This window comes from Artibeus jamaicensis, unplaced genomic scaffold, assembly GCF_021234435.1.
Source record: "Artibeus jamaicensis isolate MK-2021 breed Jamaican fruit bat unplaced genomic scaffold, CSHL_Jam_final scaffold_833, whole genome shotgun sequence".
NCBI classification, from domain to species: Eukaryota; Metazoa; Chordata; class Mammalia; order Chiroptera; family Phyllostomidae; genus Artibeus; species Artibeus jamaicensis.
In genome coordinates, this window is record NW_026522056.1 from 21,882,204 (window position 1) to 21,904,075 (window position 21,872).

At 47.0% G+C, this 21,872-nt stretch overlaps 1 protein-coding gene across 4 annotated transcripts in view; it reads right to left on the reverse strand.

Moving 5' to 3' along the window:
• Positions 1-21,872, reverse strand: part of SNX25 (sorting nexin 25) — a 93,409-nt gene that overhangs the window by 41,988 nt on the left and 29,549 nt on the right. For all 4 annotated transcript variants that reach the window (XM_053659821.1, XM_053659823.1, XM_053659822.1 and 1 more), the window contains exons 4-6: positions 18,821-18,993; positions 17,590-17,776; positions 3,354-3,424 (exon numbers count right to left, since the gene is read on the reverse strand). In XM_053659821.1, coding sequence (XP_053515796.1) covers positions 3,354-3,424; positions 17,590-17,776; positions 18,821-18,993 — 431 coding nt within the window. The remainder of the gene's footprint in view (positions 1-3,353; positions 3,425-17,589; positions 17,777-18,820; positions 18,994-21,872) is intronic.

Genomic DNA, 21,872 nt, shown 5'->3' on the forward strand with positions numbered 1-21,872 from the left:
TCAGAACAGCAGAAAAGAAGGCTTTTTTAAAGGGAACTGAAATACTGGGTTTATTCACATCAAACTACAGAGAAAATGTAGCCTATGTCCCATCACTCCTACAATTCCTACACCTGGCCAGTGTTTTAGTTCATTCAGGGGACTATAACCAAACACCACAGATGGGGCGGCTGTAAAGAACAGAACTTCATTTCTCAGCAGTTCTGGAGGCTGAAAATGCAAGATGAAGGGTCAGCGGGCTCTGGGGAACCTTCAGATGGCCACCTTCTTGGCGTGTCCTTAATGTGATAGAATAAGTTGGGGATCTCTCTGGGGACTCTTATAATGAAGAGAGTCCTAATCCCACCCAGGAAGGCTCCACCTCATGGCATAAGTGCCTCCCACAGGCCTCACCTCCAGTACCATCCCGTTTGGGTGTCAGAAGCTCAACATGTGAATTCTGGGAAGGCAAAACGTTCAGACCATAGCAGCCAGTTATTTTAATGGACCACCTCTCAACTACCTAGCCCTTCCAAGTGTAAATAAAAAGCTGGAGAGCTGGGTACCAGGACGCAAACACGAACACATCAGTGGCTCTGTATCAGAGCGTGGGTCCCGGGTAAGTAGCCTCAGCATCGCTGGGGAACCCGTGGGCACTGCACACCCTCGGGGCCCACTCCAGATCCCCAGGATGGCCCAGCAGGCACACTCTGACTAGCCCCCCAGGAGGTTCTGGTGCACACTACAGTCTGAGAACCTCTGCTCCACAGGACGAAGTCCAAACACCTCGGGCTAGCGTGTCAAGCTCAGTTCTCCATGGCACGCCAACCAACCACACGGTGTCTCACCTGGCCTAACCCAAACACAGGACGCTGGTCCACAACTGCCTTCTTCGTCTCTGTACATGCGGTACCCTCCACCCACATCCACCTGACAAGCCCAGAAAGGGACGACAGCCACTCCACCTGTCTGAGTCTGCTCTGTCACCCGCCAGGAAAACCCTTCTCGACCTGCGGCCCAGGCGGGGCTGACCGCACCACCACCGAATCCTGCACCTGCCGCTCTCACCACAGTTACCCAACTGCACCGTAACTTCCTGTGTGTGACTGCCCATCTCCTCAGGACGCTGTGGTCACCTCAGGGTCAGGGACAGTTTCATTCATGACACAGCTGTTCTGCCACATACTGGCACTCAGAAAAATGCAGGTGGGATGACTGACAGCCCACTTCTGGTAGGTGAGGTACTTTTCAGAGCTCATTCTCCACTGATGGGGGGGGGTCTTATGAGAACTCAAGTGCCCTCTCATCCACCCAGGACTGGGGAGGCAGGGCTGTGATCGGAGAAGAGACATTCGGGATAAAACACAAAGGATAAGTAGGAGTTGCCCAGGCAGAGTGACACTGAGAATAAATAGGGTAGCACCCCGAGAAGGGGAAGAAACAGAACGTGTGGAGAATGCGAGGCAGGAGGAATCGGACGTGCTGGGAAAACGGGAAAGTCTCTGTGGCTGCAGAACAAAGCGATGGCACCGTGGGGGAGGTGAGGCTGAAGGTAGAGCGGGGGCCAGAGCGAGCAGGACCGCGTGGGCTACATTCAGGGAGTTTTTATTCCAAGAACAATGGGAAGATGATAAAGGGCTTTAAGCATGGAGGTGACATGATAAAATGCATATTTTTAAAAAATCATTATGAGCCCTGGTTGGTGTAGCTTGGTGGACTGAGCTCAGGCTGCGAACCAAAGTGCCACCAGTCCGATTCCCAGTCAGGGCACATGCTTGGGTTGCAGGCCAGGTCCCCAGTAGGGGGCCGCGTGAGAGGCAACCACACATCGATGTTTCTCTAACTCTCTTTCTCCTTCCCTTCCTCTCTCTCTAAAAATAAATAAAACCTTTAAAAAAATAATTATGGCTTCAGTATGAAAAACATATTAAAAAGGGCCAGGAGTGGAGGTGAGGAGGCCGATTAAGAAGCTGCTGCTGTGGCAGAAGGAAAAGCCGGTGGTGGAAAACCGAGGCTCGCAGGCAGCTGAGCTGAGATACGTTCAGGAGGTCAAGCTGCATGACGACAAAGGACTAGCTGGAGGACAGGACGGAAGGATGAACGAGGGTGACTCCGGCTTTCTGGCTTGCATGCATGGGTGGATGGGGACCCCTGCATTCACGGAGACAAGGAGCTACAGAAGATGATGAGTTCTGTGGGACTTTGGTTTGGACATTTTCTCTGGGCAGAACAGAGTGAGCTGGTTAATTGCTTGAGGTTTCAGAGGGCACACAATCAGGAAATTTCTCACCCCCCCCCATTAGATGCCATTTTTTCTTTAAGTCCTGAAACTATTTTCACAGTTACAGATCATTTCTTAAACATCAATGATTATGATTGAAAAAGACTTGTCAGAAACATCTTTATAAGCAGCAAGAAAACTATATTTATAGCATATACTCACACACACTGCATTCATAAGCAAAGTTCCCATCTCCAGGTTGAAATAAAGAAGATATTCTTAGGATCTTCCATCTGTTCATTCTTTTTAAAAACTTCTTCCGTTTCCCACTCACAAAGTGGATGTGGAAATGAGGAGCAGTAACACTGGAGATGACACTGAGTACAATGGCACATGCAGCCCGGAAGTATCGCTACACGGTCACAGACACGATCGTGGGCATGGGCACGGACATGGTCATAGGCACGGTCACCCGCATGGACGGCAATGTCTGCTGCCACTCAGCAACTAATGGAGACCTGCCCTTCACTCGGGACACAGCAGGTCCTCCACCCTGGCGTAGGAGAGAGGGATGCACTAGACCGGGCAATGACGGGGGGCTGAGAGCCATTGTCACCCCTTGGCCACCCCTCAGGACCATGCCTGCGTAAACTGCTCTTCATCTGAAGGGACACAACAGGAAGAAGAACAACCTACAGCCCATTTCTTTAGAAATACATGCAAGAGTGGCCATAGGACAGAAGGCGTTCCCAGTTCAAACACTTCACACAGGAAAAGGTTATGTATTAAACAGCAACTCACTGGAGTCATTTCAACGGTGACCAAGATTAAGTTTCTAGGTAGAAATATTAATAAATAGTAAGATTATTTTTATTCTGTAACCAAAGTTATGAAGCCATGTTTAGCTTAAAAACAGAAAAGCTCTGTCTACCCAATAATTAAAATATCTTAAGAGTTATGACTAAAGATGCACAGTTTCTAAAAGAACAGAGAAATACAAATGAAGGTTTCTGTTAGGATTAAATTATATTTACTTTCTCTAATGCCGTTATGATATTACTGCAATAAATTAAAACACTTAAGTATAAGCCAGAAGAATGCTCAGGCTTGGCAAAGCTCTGACAGTAACTAAAGAAAACAAGTTGGTTCTTACCCTTGTGCCTCTTCGGCTGGGGAAAGCTGCTAATGGTAGTTGCCTGGATTATTTCCACCACAATTTGATACCTGATTTTAAAAGAGAGAGAAGAAGAAAAGATTGAATGGAAAGAAAACACCATCCTCAAAGAGCTATTTTACATTGTGTCTATACCAATCAAACATTACATGGACGGTGTGAATCCTGCCCACGTACCATCAAATCCATTGACGTGGACCGAGCACCTATCCCAGGCTGGGACTATGCCACATGCTGGCTGTCGCTGAGACCCCGATGTGAGAATGACGAACGTGCCCCCCCACTCCATTCCCTACACCAGAAGCATTACTACCCGCCCCCTCTCCGAAAGCGGAAATCAGAGGTTACGCTCAACTCCTCCCTCGCTCCTCTCCTTAATAATAACCAGAGCCTACTGACCCCACCTCCCGAACCTGCACTGTGCAATAAGGCGCCCACGAGCCACGTGTGGTTGTGTGAACGAGTTAAACCAAACATTCAGTTCCTCAGCTGCATTAGCCACAAGTTCAAGTACTCCGCAGTCACGTGCAGCTCATGGACCACGTCAGTGAGTGAACATTTCCCCATCGCTGCGGAAAGTTCTGTTGGATGATGTTGTCCTACGGACTTCTCAAAGCTGTCCTCCCCCACCCAGTCCCACAGTCACTGTCCTAGTGACTGTCCTCATGACTGCTCACTTGGAAGACCCTTTCAGACCAACGGATTAGAGGGCCTTCAATGGGACCGTGGTGCCAATATTGTTCCCGCTCCCCAGCTAATTCTAACGCAAGAAAGAGCTGACAACACCAGGTGTGTGTATGCGGGACTGAGAACACCTCTGAATCAGGGGAAAAACAGCTTACGTTTTAAGTGCAGTGGAGCCTTGGTTCTCAAACTCAATTCATTCTGGAAAACTGTTTGAGAAGCTGTCTGTTCGAAAACTGAACCTGCCCTCTTCCCAGTCTGCGAACCAGAGGATCCGTTCACCCCCACATCTGTTCGCCATTCCCCAGGGGATCACTAAGGCAACCAACAGATGTTTCTCTCCCTCTCCCCCCTCAAAGAAAATAAATAAATAAATATTAAAAAAAAAAAACAAAAACTGAACCTGCTTCGTCTGTCACCTGAGAGACATGTGACTGATCAGACAGGTACTGGCATGACAGGGTTGTCAGGTACAGAATCGAACCCAAAGTTTTGTTAGAAAACTGAGATGCTTTTCCCCGAATCACGCGGTTGAGAACCAAACTGTGTGAGTAACCAAGGTCTGAACGTACTGGGTCTAACCCCGGAGTTGCGGCTATTTGGGGCACGTTCAGGGGGCTTTAGGAACTCAGGTTCGGGGGCGACTCAGTGGTTACTAAGTATCGCCCCCAGGCAAGTTCATGTGCACTGAACGTCTCTCAGCCCTTGATTATCCTGACTGATTAAGACTCTGCCCTAATAAAGCTATTTGACATTATTACTCTGGACACAAACTTTGCAGCGTTCTCAGATTTAATGTTACGTCTGGCTGGCATTCTACAACCTTTTGCTTTTCAACTAAAACCTAGATGGGATTCATGAACTCATCCTAGTACGGCTATTCATGGGCTCCTCACAAACTCACATCTTTTTGTGTCCTCACTTGTGTAATATGAATATCGATGCCTGCCTCTCACCACCTCAAAAAACAAGCTGTCAGGAGCATGGTCGGCCTGCCACTCGGAGAGTGGCAGACACTGCTGCTTGCCACACCCTTCCTCTCTTGCATCCTCACTGACTGAGCCACAGTTTTATCAGGAAAAGCAATGAGCCTGCCTTGCTAAAACCCTTCTCCCTGGCAGTTAGACATGGCCACTCGGTACACTTCTAACCTGTGAGAGATAAGTGGAAGATGCCAGGTAGGGGGTTCCAGGAAAGCTGCCCAAGGGGGCAGAATGCACAGAAGAGCCCCCTCGTCTTCTGTCCACAGCCTTTCCCATTGTCCTGAGTGACACAAGGATGCAGCTGGGTGACGGCACAGCAGCCGTGAGGATGAAAGCCGCAGGCTGAGACGGCGCCATAAGAAGACAGGACAAATCCAGGTCTCTGATGACATCTCTGAGCCATCACAACAGCCCCACACTGCCCTTCCCAGGACATCTTGCTACACGAGGAAAATAAATCCCTAACTTGCTTAAGCCCCTGTATGTCGATGTGCCTCATGGCCAAATGCCATCCCGCCTGACGGAGCACACCATGAAGACGGAGCACACAGAGGAGCTAGTGCTGGGCTGCGGCACCTGTGGTCCCCGGACGGCGGCTGTGCTGGGACACGAAACAGCAACCAGCTTTTCCGATGGCACTGCCACCGTTTCCCCAGGTGACGACAGGGCACAAAAACGGCTCTGGATGCGGTTTTTCCCGCTCCTCACCAAACAGGTTAGCAAACAACTTAGAAGAAGCATAAACAAACCGGCACACGTTGAAATCTAACACTCCCTAACCAAGTCATAATTTAACCTGGGACTGCCATTCCCTCTGCAGCTTCACACTGGGCGTCTTATCCAACTCGACCTCTCTTTCCTCCTCGATATAAACCTGGACTTAAGTCGGGATAGTTGGATAGTTTCTGTACACCTCCCCCCATAACCACAGTCCCTTTCCAGGCCTTTGTTCAAGTGCGTTCCTTCTGGAAACCATCTGCCTACTTGGCCACCCAACTAGACCTTACACCTATTACTTCCTCCCGCAGCTCTGCCCCATCCCTCAAAGTTGCATTAATACTTCTCTCCTCGGAAACCCTGAGTCGCCTCTGCCCTACGATGGTATGCATTCAGGTACTATTCCACATCGCTGATTTCACATCGCTCACACTTCCACAAGTGGTGCTGTGAGTGAAGAAAGTGGTACGTCCAGTCCTTCTCACTGCCAGGCCTAACACTTCTTTAAAAAAGGGTAACAACACATCTGAGCCTGCAGCCAAGTTGCGCCTCTGTCTGTGATGAAGATGCACTACCTTCTTTCTCCCCAACTTTGCCACGAGCCTCTCCGAGAATGGGGTTGTGACTTCTATTCTCCTACAAAACCCAGCCTGGCACCAAACATGTGGCAGGCACTCAGTCAATAGTACTGAGTGCTGTGGACTGAGGGTTTGTGTTCCCCCAAAATTCATGGTGAATCCTAATCCTCGAGGTAATGACATGTGGCGGTGGGACCTCTGGGGCGGCGATCAGGTCAGGAGGGCAGTGTCCCCGTAAATGAGATGAGAGCCCTTAGACCCCGAGAGCTCTTTGACCCCCGAGAGCTCTTTCCACCGAGTAAGATTACAGCAAGAAGAAAGTTGTCTACAAACCAGAAGATGGTTTGCTTATTCCTTAGCTTAGATTTCCCAGCCTTCAGAACAGTGAGAACTAAATGTTTGTTGCTTAAGCCACTCTATGATATTTTTGTCACAGCAGTCTAAACTGACTAAAACAATGAGCTAAATGACTCAGTGATGCTTAAATGACATCTGTAACACTTAACAGGTACCAATAATATTCCGAACAATCTGTTCTTTTGATATTCTTAGTGATTCACGCTCGGGAACAAATGAATCATCAATGGTGCTGAAAAATAATACATACCGCCTGAGTAAAGAGTTAAATTTTTTACAATGAATCCAGCTAACATTTGCAGATTCCTCTCACTGGGTACCAGGTACCTGTTTAGATACTTTAATTTACATTACCTCATTTAATGCGCATTAATAAGGTGCCGTAATTATCCCGACATTACAGAGGAGGAAGCTGGAGTTCAGCAGACTAAGAAATCTATACAGGGTCTCGCTCTCAAGTTCTTTTAAGGACAAGGGCCTCTGTTACCAAGCAGGGCTGCCTGGCTCTAACGCTCACCCTGTTAGCCACATTCCTGCTACCCTCGAATTCAGTACAGGTTCATGTTGACCCCGTCTGAGGTCGTTCAAAGCATATAAGCATGGCCAGTGCCAGACACTCTTTCACCCTTACTGCCCTCTATATCCCTCTTGGATACCATTTTCGTGCCAAACCAGACCACATGCAATCCCCCAAACACTCCAGCTCTCTCCTGGCCCAGCCTTTGCTGCTTCTTCTCCCTCTCGAATGCAATTCTTCCCCTTATCTGGCAAAATCCTGTTTGTCCTTAAACACTCAGTTCATGGCCATTCCTCTCTGAAGCTTCTTAGAGTCCTCCCTTCTACGGCGTGAAATATTTGCTCCTACACACTTCTTCGCTCTTTACACTCTACTTCTGGCCTTTGTGTCTTGTTTCATATTTAACTATTTATCCCCACATGCGTCTCCTACGCTGGACTAGTAACACCTTGATGGCAGGGGACAGAATCCAAAGGACCCGCAACCAATTCATCCTCACATACACCAGACCCACCTCACACAGAGCCATGCACATAGTAGGCCCTTGACCATGGTTAATGAGTTTGTGCGATTCACTTTCACTTGAAACCAAAAGGCAAAAGAGTAAGTGAGCGGGTTTCCCGTTCCCAACAAAGCTGTATAAACACACGCACCCATGCGCAGGCCGGCCTCGAGGGCCCCTGGGGCCCTGGGAGCTTTTCAGGGATACCTGCCACTCACTCGGCTGTCCGCCTCCAGAGGAGGGCATGGCCTTGCTGGCGATGAGTCTGCTTCGAGGACTAGGAGGACTGCTATCTGTGGCTCAGTCTGTGGCTCAGAAGTGTGGAGATTGTTAATACATGTTTTCCCAAAATGGTAACATAAACCCCGGTATTAAGAGAAAGCAGCCTTGCAAGAATTCAGCTCTTTTCCAACTCTAGCGAGATCCTACCTACAGTGTCCCTTTGTCCCCAGGACAAGAAAAAACAAGTCACACAGAGAGCTGCCACCTGCCCCTCTGAGCATCCCTCTGTAGACTGGCACACTTAGCTCCATTAATAAAGACTTCGAGCAGCTTTGCACTTCCGGACTCTTCCTCTCAATCTTAACTCACCCTAAGGCCTTCAAAACAATCAGCTTAGAAATCTACGGACTTACTGTCCTTCCAACAACTGTTCAGAACAGCTTTGGAATTCTATCAGAACAGACTTCAAAATTATAGGTCAAATTTTTAAAAAATAGTCTCTTCATTTCGTTACGCAAAGCTTACACAGATTTTTTTTCTTAAATATTATTTTAACGCCACCTTGGGCCTGGACACCCTGGAATGTCTTAGCAGAATCAAAGGCTGAACAAATCCCAGCCTCAGGTGTAATATGGTAAGTGATATAAAAAATACTCTTATATTAAAATTAGCAATGGCATATTATAGATTAGAATACCATATATATTACATATGCATATATACAAATGTTTAAGAGAAAAGTCAAAACTTAAAAAGGATGTTTTGGGAGTTGCCACAGACTACTTCGCACTGGTCCAGGGAGAACGTTTTCACTGGAGGGACCTCGGTTCAAGCATCTGAGAAGAACTAAAGCCACAGTGTTCTGGTGTTTCAGGAAGCTAAGCTGCAGCTGCTCCCTTCCGTAGGAAGCACATCGGAGCAGTCAAGAATCTGAGCTCTGGCACCAGATGGCCTGGGTTCACATCCTGCTCCCAACACTTACTGGGTCACCTGGGGAAATTTACGTAAGCTATCTAAAACTCAAGAGTCCTCATCTGTAAAAAGAGGACTAAGAGTGTTTTTCCTGAAAGGGTTGCCCTGAAGAGTCAATGAGATCACACCTTTAAAGTATTTGGAATAACGCCTGCCCGCAGTGAGAGTTCAATGGTAACTATTACTATTGTGGCTTAACTCCACTACCGACCCTTTCAATGGGCACTCCTCGGGGAGACGGTGCGTGCGTTTGTTAAATAGGTATGAAAATTCTATAATTTTCACTCCCGACTACACGAGGGCCTCCGCCTAACCAACCGAAGACCAGCAGGGTCACAGCAGCCCAACAAAGTCAGGGGTGTGACCCACAGGGGGCGCAGGCTGGGGGGTTGCGGGGGAGGGACGGAGCACAGATGAAATTTAACCGAAGCAGCAGCAGGATGACAAGCTCAGCGCAGGCTGCGGAAAGAGGTCACTTTCAGGAGGGTCCAGGGTCCCCTTTCCTTGGACACAGCGGCTGAGAGAGTCATGGAATGTTGGGCCGGAGCCCGCCACATGCAGCTCCACTGAGGGGGACAAAGAAGGCTGCTTCGCTGTGTCCCAGCGACTGCGAGTCTCCAGGACGGGCAGGATGTGTCATTCTCGCTGGTAGAACCTCAGACAGCAAAGTTCTCAAGAGTCCAGGTGAGCTTTCAGAGAGCACAGGTTCTCACTGAATAAGAAAGAAGTAGTCACTCAAAGAAGGGAATCATTCTCAGAAGCTACAGCTGCTGCACGTCCTCGAACGAGAGATTGTTTCCTGTTAACTTCTAGCTGCCTTTAGTGTCTGTTCCCCGGGCTGATGAATGGATGGGCAGATTGCACTTTCTCAGGCTGAGCCAGTTTCTACTTTCTCTAAAGAACATACGTTCATTGAAGAAAATTGGAAAATACACAAAGCACAGTATTCAAAGTTAATCACAACATTTGGTATATTTTTATAAGCTTTTTTCTAGGTAAATGTGGTATTTCGTTATAAGATGGGATTTATGCTAGAAATACTGCCTTAGAGTTTTTTTAACTTATCAATTAATGGTTCCTACCTTCTAATAGTATTAAATATTTGGACACAAGACCATTGTTTCATGGTGCTACATTACATACATATGACGAAAAAATTTTTATTTTTACTCAACTGTTTTAGTGAGGCACTCTGGTTATTTTGAGCACTGAATTGGCCATGGTAGGAGTGTATTAACACCACAGGAATCAGCGGATGCTAAGTTAGGGTTTCTCATCCCTCCACACAAAAGCCAGTTTTCAAATGACCAGCACACCACTTTCTCACTGTTCCTTTAGTAGACCCTGTGAATCATGAAATTATTCCCTGTTGAGTACAGACTTAGCACCAGAGTTTTTGTTTTTAGAAAGAAGAAAGCATCCCCACCCAGTCCACTCCACCCCCAAACTCTCGATGTTTCATTCTAAGTCTGAGCAGCTCTGTCCCTGGCCTCTCCCCACCGCTCACTCCCTCCTCTCTACTTGCCCTGGAGGAGGAGGTTCTCAATCCCACCACAGGGCAGGAGGAACTGGGCATGTGAAGCACAGCCCTCTGTTCTCCTTCCTCTTAACAGTATGTGTTCTCTACCTCCAGGGCTGGCGGCCAGTGGACTCTGCACCTGCGGGGGGGCAGGGGGGCAGGAGCAGGGACAAGGAGGCCTGTTCCGGTCCAGCATTGCTAGGAAGGAAAACACCTCGTTCTGAGACTCGGTTTCCGAGTCCCACATAGATAGACCACAATGCCCACGATCCATCAGGAACAGAGTGACATCTTGGTCTTCACTGGCCTTAGTCCTTGGCCTGAGATGGTGCAGACGTCAGGATGGAGAGAGAGGTATGCTACTTACAGAGTATCCTCAAACTCCCAGTTCCAGAGGCCACTCGTAATTGAGCAGGGCAATCCCTGGTCTAATGATTACAGGGACAACAATGGTAGCGGCCAGCGATGAGGAACAGGCAGATGCGGGCTGAGTGCCTCGTGCCCCTCACTGCGTGCACACCTACCAGGCCGCCAGTACCGCGCCGGCTGCAGGGAGATCATCACCTTAGTTACACCAAAGCGGCCCCCTTCTCCGACCACAGTTCACACCGCTGCCAATATTCAAGTACCTGCGCTCCTAAGTGAAAATAATCTGTTTCTTCTGATAAATGTTTAATTCTCCACCCTGTGTCCTCTGCTATTTCTTGGATACCAGCAGAAGGAATTATATTCTGAAGTCAATGTGCTTTTTCTCCTTTTCATAAAACTGTAACATCTTTTAGAATATTTTTCATAGGTAGCCTCACATCTAATGAGGTTTCTTAATGAAATTTTTACTTATTTGTCGTCGTTGTAAAAGCCTGCCGGGCTCCCCTTTGTTTTCCACACTGACTTCTCCCCCCTCGTCCGCCCACACCACCTTTTGCTTAGATGTCTGTTATGTGCTCGCTGACGTCTGACACGCTGACGGCGCATCAGTCGGTCTTGGGTGCATGCCGTTTTTCTTTCATGTTCCTCTATAACATAATCTCATTACTGCTCGTGCCTGATTCACAACGTACTTCCAGAATCACTGTTCAAAACACTGAGCATTCAAAGAATTTAAATTCTTTTACACAGATGCATGCAACTTTTGGAATTTTAATATTGTGAATATTTTACCTTCATGTGCAAATGCAGCTAAACTAATTTGGAGATGAAAATCCATCCCCGTAATAGCTAAAGGAGAAATATTTAGCAAGCCCCTCAATAACCCACTCCACCGTTACTTATGACCTCTGAAGTCCATCTACTCGTCATTCCCACTGCCTCCTGCTTTATCCTAGCAAAACAGAAAACACCCCATTGACCTCAGTACGTCCTCGATAAAAGGTTTGCTTCTCTTTTCCACATCAAATAAACCTCATCTTTTTCATTTTAAATTTTTCATTCATTAGTAGAATGTGCTCTCTACTATTTTCAGATTTTCCATGTTGCTCTTCGATTGAGGGGTCAGAAATGAACAACCCAGAACTAGAAAATCTAATAAAGATTTGGCAATGGATGAAATTACAGCAGTGATAGGTTGCTCAGATTTCATTACATCTCGTTTCTCTGACAGCCGGCTGCCATCTGGAGATGATGGTGCTTTCTGGTGGTATTTTTCTTACACAAGGGTCAGTGCCTGCAAAGACTCCCAGACCGTAGAGAGTTATGGCCACATCAACATGAAATTCCACGAGGTTGGGGCTGTGTGTCACTGCTGTCTCCACCCGCCTCGCTGGCAAGACACCCAGCTTTTCTCTGGGGTCTGAAGTCAGGGCGACCTGAGTTCAAATCCCAGCTCTGTTACTTCTTCGCTATGTGATCCAGGATAAGCCACCTTCCCTTCTTCAAGCTACAGTGAAAATAATAGCAGCTAATGCACACGGCTGATATAATCACCACGATGATTATGAAGAACCTGACATGATGCTTAATACTTATCAGACATTCAACACACAGCAGATTAAAAACAAAGACCATCTCCCCTTCTTGAGCCTTTGTGCGGCATCTCTTTAACCCTGGCCAGTGTCCGGGCCGGGAAAGCAGTGCTTTGCCAACGCCTGTGTGCCGAGCTGCTAGTGCTCCCCGCCTCGCTGCGGCTACGCAACATGTAGTGTCGTCGAATCACGGCTGTTTGCCTGTCCCAAACCCACTCTTCTTTAGCCCCTAGTAACAGAATCCTCCATTTCTAACTGAGCCTAAGGCTACCCAGAATAAGACGATCAATAAAATACAAGCAGAAGTGTCATATAACAGCTTCCAGAAATTTCCTGAAAAGACGGCCAGTGCATGACCTTTGCTGCCGCCTTTCCTTGCCTTCGTTCTGCTTCCTGGACATGATGGATGGCATTCTAGAACACGCCCTGGGCCTCGCACACACGCTCGGGACAGCAGAGCGGTGGGCTGGAGGGCCCGCGAGGAGAGTGGAGTCCCCCGCTACCGGTCCTGGAATGCCTACCAGACTTTTTATATAAGACAGAGAAACCCTGCTGTGCTTCGGTAAGTCATCTTATTTTGTGGGTACGTTGTGGATCTAATCCTAATACAAGTGTCTCCAGTCTATTCATGGGATTAAACCAGCGGCTCCTCTCAGAGGTGATTTTGTCCCCCTGCAGCCATTTCTGGTTGTCCCCCTGCAGTCAGTTGTTGCAACTGTGGGTGTGCTTGTGGCAGCCAGTGGGGGGAGGCGAGGGGTGCTGTGAACATTCTACCATAAACAGAATGGTCCCCACAACAAAGAATTATTAATATCTAGCCCAAAATGTGAATTTTGCCAAGGCTGAGAAACCTGAGGTTACACATATATCTCAGGAAGGCCTTTACGATAGCCTGGCGGAAGAACGAGGTGCTCTGATTACCCAGCATTCTCCTCACCAGAGCATCTCCGCAGTGATGAGCAGCTCTCAGAGAACTGCAATACAATGAATCATGCGACATGACATCTAGCCAAGACTTCAGATTGGTGGCATATGGGAGAATATCCCATTCAAAAGAGACTCTCAATGCTAGTTGCATGTTCCAATCCCCTGATGCCCAGGTTCCACTCCAAAAAGTTACGTAAAACTCTCCCATTCCATGGGGGACCAAACATTTTTCTTTAGGGCACTTTTTACAAACTCACTAAAAAATTTCGCAGTGTACACAGCACCGGCTGCATTCCTGGGCCACAGTCTGCCCACTCCTTCCCAAGAGGTCCTTTAAAGAGCAGAACCTCTGTTTTCTGTTACTTAATGTTTGCTTTGACTCCAGCTTTATCTTCAAAATAAAGGAACACACAGTTCCTTCTCTGGGGAGGAGGTAGTTGTCCAGCTCCGCTAACAGATGCTGAGCTCTGAGCCCTGTTTTGCCTTTCCCACCTGTGCTCACCGCCCCACTGCCCACGGTGGTGGGGAGGCCGGGGAATCTATTCAGCTTGCCCCTTCATATCCAGCATCAAGATGCCATTCAGATTTGGGGGCTCCTGTTTTATTAACAGAGTTGATCGCTGCTTGTACCAGAAGAGCCTGGAAAATTCAAAGTCTTAAACCCAGTCAGTCACCACATCCTCGCTTTGACTTCTTGGAAGAGAAAGAAAGTAGCCAAGGAAAGCGAGATATCCAACTGTAATTTTTTTAAAGCCTGGGTGACTTTAATAAGCAGTCAGGATTTAAAAAACACCCACTAACTCAGTGTATTTGAAGGAAGTATGTCTAGCCCTATAATCCTCCTGTGAAAGCATCTCGGGCCCACTCAGAAAAAAATGCACACCACAGAACTTCAAATGCTACCTTCAGGGTTTGTTTGCTTCTTTGTTTTTAATGCATTCCAATATCGCCGAGTTAAGTGACTTTTTTTTCCTTTAGAAAGTAGGCCTCTCTGTCTCTCAAATATGTATCAAAGGTGGACAGTTTTGTCAACTCTGTAGTCTAAAAAACGGTGCCCTGCCTTAGGCAGCCAGTCCTAAAATTGTATGAGAAGCGAGTTGAAAATAGAGAACCAGAGCACTCATGACGTGAGACAGCACGGCGCTCCCATGTCATCAGAAGGAGCACAGGAAGGTGTGGCCCATGACTGGAGCAGGACACGTCACCAGTGGCAGCCAGCTGATAAGCCCCCCATGTTGGCTCCAGACAGGGGTCTGATAGAGAACGATTTCGCCCTCAGTAACAAAAGGCAGACCTGAGCCTGGCCTAGAGAGCGATTTCTCTGTCGGACACACAATAAGTAGCCAAACAACAAGATAATTTATGCAACACCACCTACGTCTTTGAGCAAACGATCTATCTCTGCCATGGCAGAGTTGTTCCTGGTAGCCTCTCCAGCTCAAGCTGTACGAGAGGCAGAGAATAAAGGTTAGCCCTCGGGTCTGTTCCTAAGATGCAGTGAGTAGGGACGGCAGCCCCGTGGACAGAAGACACACCAGCGCCACAGAACGGCCTGGCGTTCTATCACACGGCAGAGCCCAAGGAATTCTCTGAGCCACGGGTCCAGGGCAGCTGCCTCAGCACAGCGCGACAGGTACAAAAGGACTCCGAAAGTTAACCCTGGATGTGTGCACCTACCGCGGGGACAAACGCCTTTCACAGTGTTCTTCTCCCAAGGGATTTGGCCGAGACTGTTGAGGGATTACCATGACCCCACAGCTACGGGATGTTGGAGGCTGCATACGGCGCAGGGATGTTGCCGAATGCACGCAGCTCTTTTGAGAGGTTTGCACTCCTTGCTAAGAGAGAATTTCGCAGCCCTTCTAGAGGCAGTTAGAGACAGAACTCCAGAGACTGACACAAGGAACTGAAGTTTATAAAGAGATGGGGGTCAGAAGGAGAGGTCATTCCAGCTGCACTCCGTTGCTGCGCCGACTGAATTAAATCGGAAAAATGTATCCTTTTTTTTTCTCACGGAGTAAGCACTTTCAGAGTCTGATTATCTGAATCACCACAGGACCTCCGAGGTCCTCCCCTTCGACTTTACAAACTCTGTCGGAAGCACCACGTCTGACAGTAAGGTGGCAGGCCCAGAGAATTCAACAGACGGACAGACACACGCCCCAAAGAAACGCCCTTCCTGGAGGCGGCCCTCCGTTACTCCCCGTTGATGGCAGGCAGGCGGCCGCAGAGGGAGGTTAGGAATCTGCAGTATTTTATCTGACTCTCATTTGGGAGGTGGGGCAAAAGTAGGTCTACCATTGTTAATATGGAAAATAATACAGTGCTTAATAAATAATAATACAAGAATAAACTCTGTGTTGACTCAAAAGAACTTTTGCCCCACCCTATGTGTATTTAACAGTCGCTGATGACGCTACTAAAGATGCTCAACAATTACTCAAAGGGTGCTCTTTCAAGTGCAAACGACCCGAATTTCCACCAGCTGGTGAACGGGTAAACAAATAGTGTATATTCATAGATGGAATATTATTCAGCCAAAAACAGGAATAACGTACCGATATGTGCTGTAACTCAGGTGAACTCTGAAAGCACTACGCTCAGTGAACGAAGTTCCAGTCCCAACAGGCCACCTGTCGGGCGACTTGATTTCTATGAAGTGTCCAGAACAGGCAAATCCACGGAGACTGAAAGTAGAGGAGTGGTTGCCAAGGGCCCGGCGGGGGGCGGGGGAGGAGAGGAACGGGAAGTGACTGCTAACAGGCACAGGCCTCTTTTCCAGGGTGGCGAAAATATTCGGGAATTTGTGATGACAGATGCACAGCCTTGGGATGAACTAAAAACCACTGAATTGTACACTTTAAAAGGATGGATTTTGTGGCATGTGAATTATCTCGATATTTGAAGAGGCCATTCTTCAGTTCTGCATTTTCAAAACTAAAAGCATTTGCCTGCTGAAAGCCTCCCTGTGCTCGGAGGGCCTGCTTTCTTGGTGGGACCCCCTTGTGCTGCTCTATGTCCGAGATCAAGAGGAAGCGATGTGAGACAAAGATGGAAGTGGTCACACGGGTTTTCTTCCGTCATGGGTTAGAGGGAACATGGGAAATCAGAACGTCAGGTGTAACTCCTGGCCACGCAGACTGAGGCACCCCACGCGGCGCTCCTACTGGGACAAGCGCAGGGGTCCAGTGGCCCTGGGCCCAGAGACACCACGAGCTCATCTTTAGAAGGCAATTCTTGCTGAGCTATTTCTTTACCTACCAGATGATGAACTGCCAACATTAAGCTATTTGTAGCATTTCTAGTGCTGAGCCTCTGGTTAGTATATTTAAAAAAAACAAACCATTAATCCTTATTAAGATCCATGCCTATAACAAGAAACTGTACTCGGAGGCAGAGTGACAGATGATGCTAAAGGACCTACCAATAGTTGGCTGTTCACAATAATTAGTTCCGTTTTATTTTTAAGTCTTTTGGTAGCTTTTTGTAACTCACCTTAATGTTGACCCTAGTTCAGGGACAAATAAGACAAGTAGTAAAATCTCAAACAGTCCAAAGATCCAATTTCAGCCCATGTTTACTTTTCCATCAGTGATTTGCCAAAATTAGTATCAGAAGCCAAATGATGTGCCAGAGCTTCCTCTCTTCCCCATGTATGACCATCTGCGGTCCCTGAACAGTGACTAGGGAAACGGAAGCCTGGAAGGCCCACCAGCTACACAACACTATGCGATCATACTGTATGTGAACACACTTCCTGTAAAACGAACAACAAAACACACACACTCGCCCCTGAAATAAATCAAGAACGATAAGTGAGGCTGACCTTTCCTATAAAAGAGACTCCTGGGGTCTATTTCAAATGTGCTTTCTCAAAACGGTTAGTCAAGAACCCTTCACTCCCCAACTGGGCCTATGCGTGCTCTAAGACAAATGAAAATCAACACAGTGTTCTGCAATGTAATCTAAACCCCCTTCATCTCCTTCTTCATCTCCTCCTTTCCTTCCTCAGAAAAGCACCAGAGTGGCCGAGCCTGGTACTCCTACCAGCTGAACACTGTTCAGTCTACATAACCTAAGTACTTAAAAAATATTATCCTTGGAAAAAACTAGTCCCACTGCTGAAGGAGGAGCTGGGTACAGTCAGGTATCACTGCAGGCAAGGTGTACAGACTTCCCTCACTTCGGCTTCCCTGGCCAACATGCTTGCCTTTACCCCCCCAGGCCGCGGTGATGATCGGTAGCTACTGTGGCGCTCCGGCCAGACACCAGGTACCTGAGCTGCTTCAGGAACTCCACGTCCGAGTTGCTGTTAATGAGCTTGATGAACTCTTCGTAGGAAGGAGCGTAGGTGTAGGCTCGCTTGTGATGCTCATTCATCTGCTCTCTGCGCTCCAGCTGGGTGAGCAGCATCTGGTTAATGTAGTCTGGGTTACTGAGCAAGGCCACCGCAGGCTTCAACACTGGGGAGGGGAGGACGCACAGCTGAAAAGGGTGCTGCTCTTTAAGGGAGTTCTCTTCAGCTTATGTAATTGAATCCACATTGGGGGAACATTTAAAACTACCCCAACGGGGACCACCCAGACACACACATACCCACCCCCCACACCTGCCTTTCCCAAATTACTAACAAAGCTATCAAAATTAAGTGCTTTGATTTTTCTCTTTTTCTTTTTTATTTTCTTTATAAGGCTCAACATGTTTTGTCTGCCCAAAGATGAAAATGGACTTCCTCCCCACTGCTGAAAGCAGACCTCGGGGGAGAAGGTGTTAAAAAGTCAGTGACACTATTACAAATTCATTCTATTAACTTTAGGTTCCAAAGTTCCTCTTTTCTCTGTGGTTGATTACATCAGCTGCTGGGTACCACCGGCTAATCTTGAAATACTGAGAGTCAATCAATGCCTAGCAAGTGTAATGTTATTTGTGTGAAATTACAAGGTAGAAAATTTTCTTTTAGGTCATATTTTCTTCTTTTTCTTACCTGGATAAGCATGTCCCTGGATATACTTTTTTCTCGTAATCACGTTATATGGTGGTACAGTTCCTTTTTTAAAAAATTTATTCCAAGTTCACAAAATTACATGTAGGCATTTTCAATGAATCTTGTAGCAAAGGTATTTTAAGTAAATGCACACTGGAGTTTGAATAGAGATACCCTTTCGTTAATGCGTATGTTACTGGTCTGGGTGATTCAAAAGCTATCCCAAATGGATGTTTCATATAAAAAGCATAAGGGCTGGTTATCCTGTGTCAAAATAAACAACAAAATGAACTCTGCACTGGGTGATGCTATATAAAAATCTGTTCATCATGGCTAAATGATGCCCTCTCTGAGTGACATTTAAACTTAGTACTTGGAAAATATTCTAAATTTCCTGAGTCCTACAATGTGCAAGGTCCGTGTAGGTGTCCTGTCACCTGTTACCAATCACATTAGTGTGTAGCACATTCGTTTGCACAACTGCCATCACAGCTGGAAATATCGATTACTTATGAAAGTCTACCTTTCATCGTGAGGATTTCTGCGAGCATTATACGTAAGCTGAGAGACTGGACATCCTTGGACGGGAGGAGACACAACACCAGAACCCGAGAACAGGTCTGTAGGAATCTTATTTCTTCGACTGAGTTCCTCAAGCACGCGTGCAACACAAAAGGCCTCGGCTGGTCTTCCTGTCTACAAAATAGATACATGAGAGAGGATAAAAGAAGGAAAGAAAATTCTAGAAACAATTCAGTTACAGGCCATTAGGTAAAAAATATTTCAAATGGGCAATGCATCGGTTTTAGTAACTTTGTCCGCTCCTCAATAATACCAGTCAAGAATTTTCTCAGCCACAGACTAATCTGGATGCAAATGCATGGCCTTTTGTGATTTCAAACCCTAAGTAGTACCAACAGTTATACATAACCTCCTAATCATAGCAATAATCCAGAAAGGTATGAGTACTTCTTCAGCTAGAATATTTTTAATATACCTAGATCTCTTCATAAATGTGATCTACAACTTCACTTTTCAAAGAAAAGAAAAAACGCTAACAAAGCATAAACCACAGGCACCGGCCAGCTTTCCTGACTGGGCGATAATGGGATTAAAAACATCTACAGCATCTCTACTGAGAACAGAGTGCATGGCTTGATGCTATATAATTCAACGGCAAATTGCCCTCCCAAGTGTTTTCCAACTAGTTCTGCGAACCCAGGTCACGGATCCCATCAGCACTGACCCGTCCCCACCTAAGGGCCATTAGGTGGTAGGATCTGAGGGAGGAATAATGGAAGACCTTTCTATACCTCCTTTTCCTACAGTATCTTGACAGCAGTTCAAGAAAGAAGAGGGAGGTATTTTTTAAAGCTTATGGGCTTCTTACAGTAACTTGTGGCCAATATTGGAAGAGAGAAAAAAACAAAGACTGAACAGACTGGGAGGAAACGTATGAGGCTCTGCATGGGAAGTGGAACCGGTGAGTGCATCTCTACTGGAGCTGTTAGGACCAGCGGCTCTCAGAGGTAAACTGCAATTTCTTTCTGCGCGAGATGAGACTCATTTCTAGAATAGGTACACTGAAACAGAAAGGCTTCCTCCCTGTCTTCTCCAGCAAACTGGAGGGGTTCGCCCCTAACGTGCAAAGCCAACAACATGACAGAGAGATGTCAGGAGCGAGCCTTTGCACATATACTAATATATGCTGACTTTTGTAACTGGCACCTTCAGTTACTTTAAACTCTAGCTATGCTGCCAGAGAGAGTTCAGTAAGATTTAGATGCTACTTTGTCATTTCAAGCACTATTAAGGGTGACACTTCACTTTAAAATATATATTTGGTTAATATTATTGTGGGAAGCTGGCTAAAAAAAATCCCACTTTTACGAGACGCTTCTTTAAATAATATCAAAATCCCTCCCAAAGTGCACACGGCCCCTTCTCTGTTCCAGAGGAAGACAGACAGCGAAAGGAGCCTGATCCTTGGACTTCCACGAATTCCTCTCCTCCTGCAGCTCAGTCAGGGGAAGACCTCCAGAGTGAGCCATAGCCCAGAAGGCTGGTCAGACAAGCTTGATCTCTGGAAAAAGGAAAGAGAGCCCCCTGCAAACTCTGAGCAGGATATTCCCATGACGCCCCCTGGTAAGTGGACATCAGGTACCGCTTCAGTGGCCGAGAAAGAATCACGAGTCCGATGGCTGCTTCTGGGTCAGGAGATGCCCATTTCACCTCTGGGGGACTGCGGCCCCAGTCCTGGAGGCAGCATCCTTTTCGGGGCGGTCTGAGTCTGTTTACCACCGTTCTATGGCTTACCTTGTGCTCTCGTGCCCTGAGTGAGGAAAAGGACCTTCCGTAAATTTCCCATGTGCACTATTACTTCTCTTTCCCATCTACACCAAGAAGTATACATGATCATCACCATTTTATACATGAGAATACAAAGGGTCTGAGCGGTTGAGTGAACAGTCCAATCACAGAGGTAATAAATGGTGAAAATAACTCTCAAGTTCAGGCTCTTTACACTACACCACAGTCAGAGACTGCACAGATGAGAGGAGGAAAAAAGCGGCAGTGATAAAGAAGCAAAATATGTGAATAAAAACATTATTTTTTCCCCTTAAACACCGTACCAGTGCTTGACTGGTAAACAAAACACAGAGCTTGTAAAGAAATGATGAAATTAAAGATGCTATCGATTTAATGGCATAAAAAAAACAATCGTTTTTAGATTTTCCTGAAACGCACCCGAACAAGACAGATGGGACAAAGGAAGTAGAAGCAGAGGCAAGAATTAAATGTCATCTCGATTGGCTTAAAGCAGCAACAGAATGTCGGTCTGGAAATGAATACGGGCCGACCAGAAAGCTGCCTCCACACGACCACCTAACAGTCAGCCGGAGGGTGTATTGCTTTTATTAACTCAATTTATTATTCTCTTGCCTGATAGCAGCCAGTTCAACCGGAGCCTCCCAGGCTTCCAAGCCATTTCACAGCCAATGGGCATCTGCACAGCCATGGAGGTTTCTAGGGTAAGGGCACAGTGTACCTGGGGCCAGTGAGTACAGAGCTAGCCATCAAACCTAAATGAGCTGTCCGCCAGTCTCCCTGTGTGATTTGTAGAAGATGACACACAAGCGGATATCAGCTCTCCAGGGTTCACCTCTGGGGCACGCACGATCATCTGTATGCAAAACACCAGTGACCTACTGGCACTTTTCAAATATCCATAGTCCCAGAGAACAGTGATGGAGTCTTTTCTTTAATAAGGATCATCAATGAGAGCTTCTAGGCACAGCCTAGATATCAGTAAAATAAATCTACCCTGGGCAGAAGGCAACTAGAAGCCCAAAGAAAATAAGTTTCTAAAATGAAATCAATTTGCCTCAACCAGTGTGGCTCAGATGGTTGGGTGCTGTCCCAGAGATCAAAAGGTTTTGGGTTCCAGTCCTGATCAGGGCACATGCCTGGGTTTGTGGGTTAGGTCCCAGGTCAGGGCTTGTGCAAGAGGCAACCAATCAATGTTTCTCTTCCTCTCTTTCTCTCTCCCCCTTCCTCTTTCTCCCCCCCCTTCC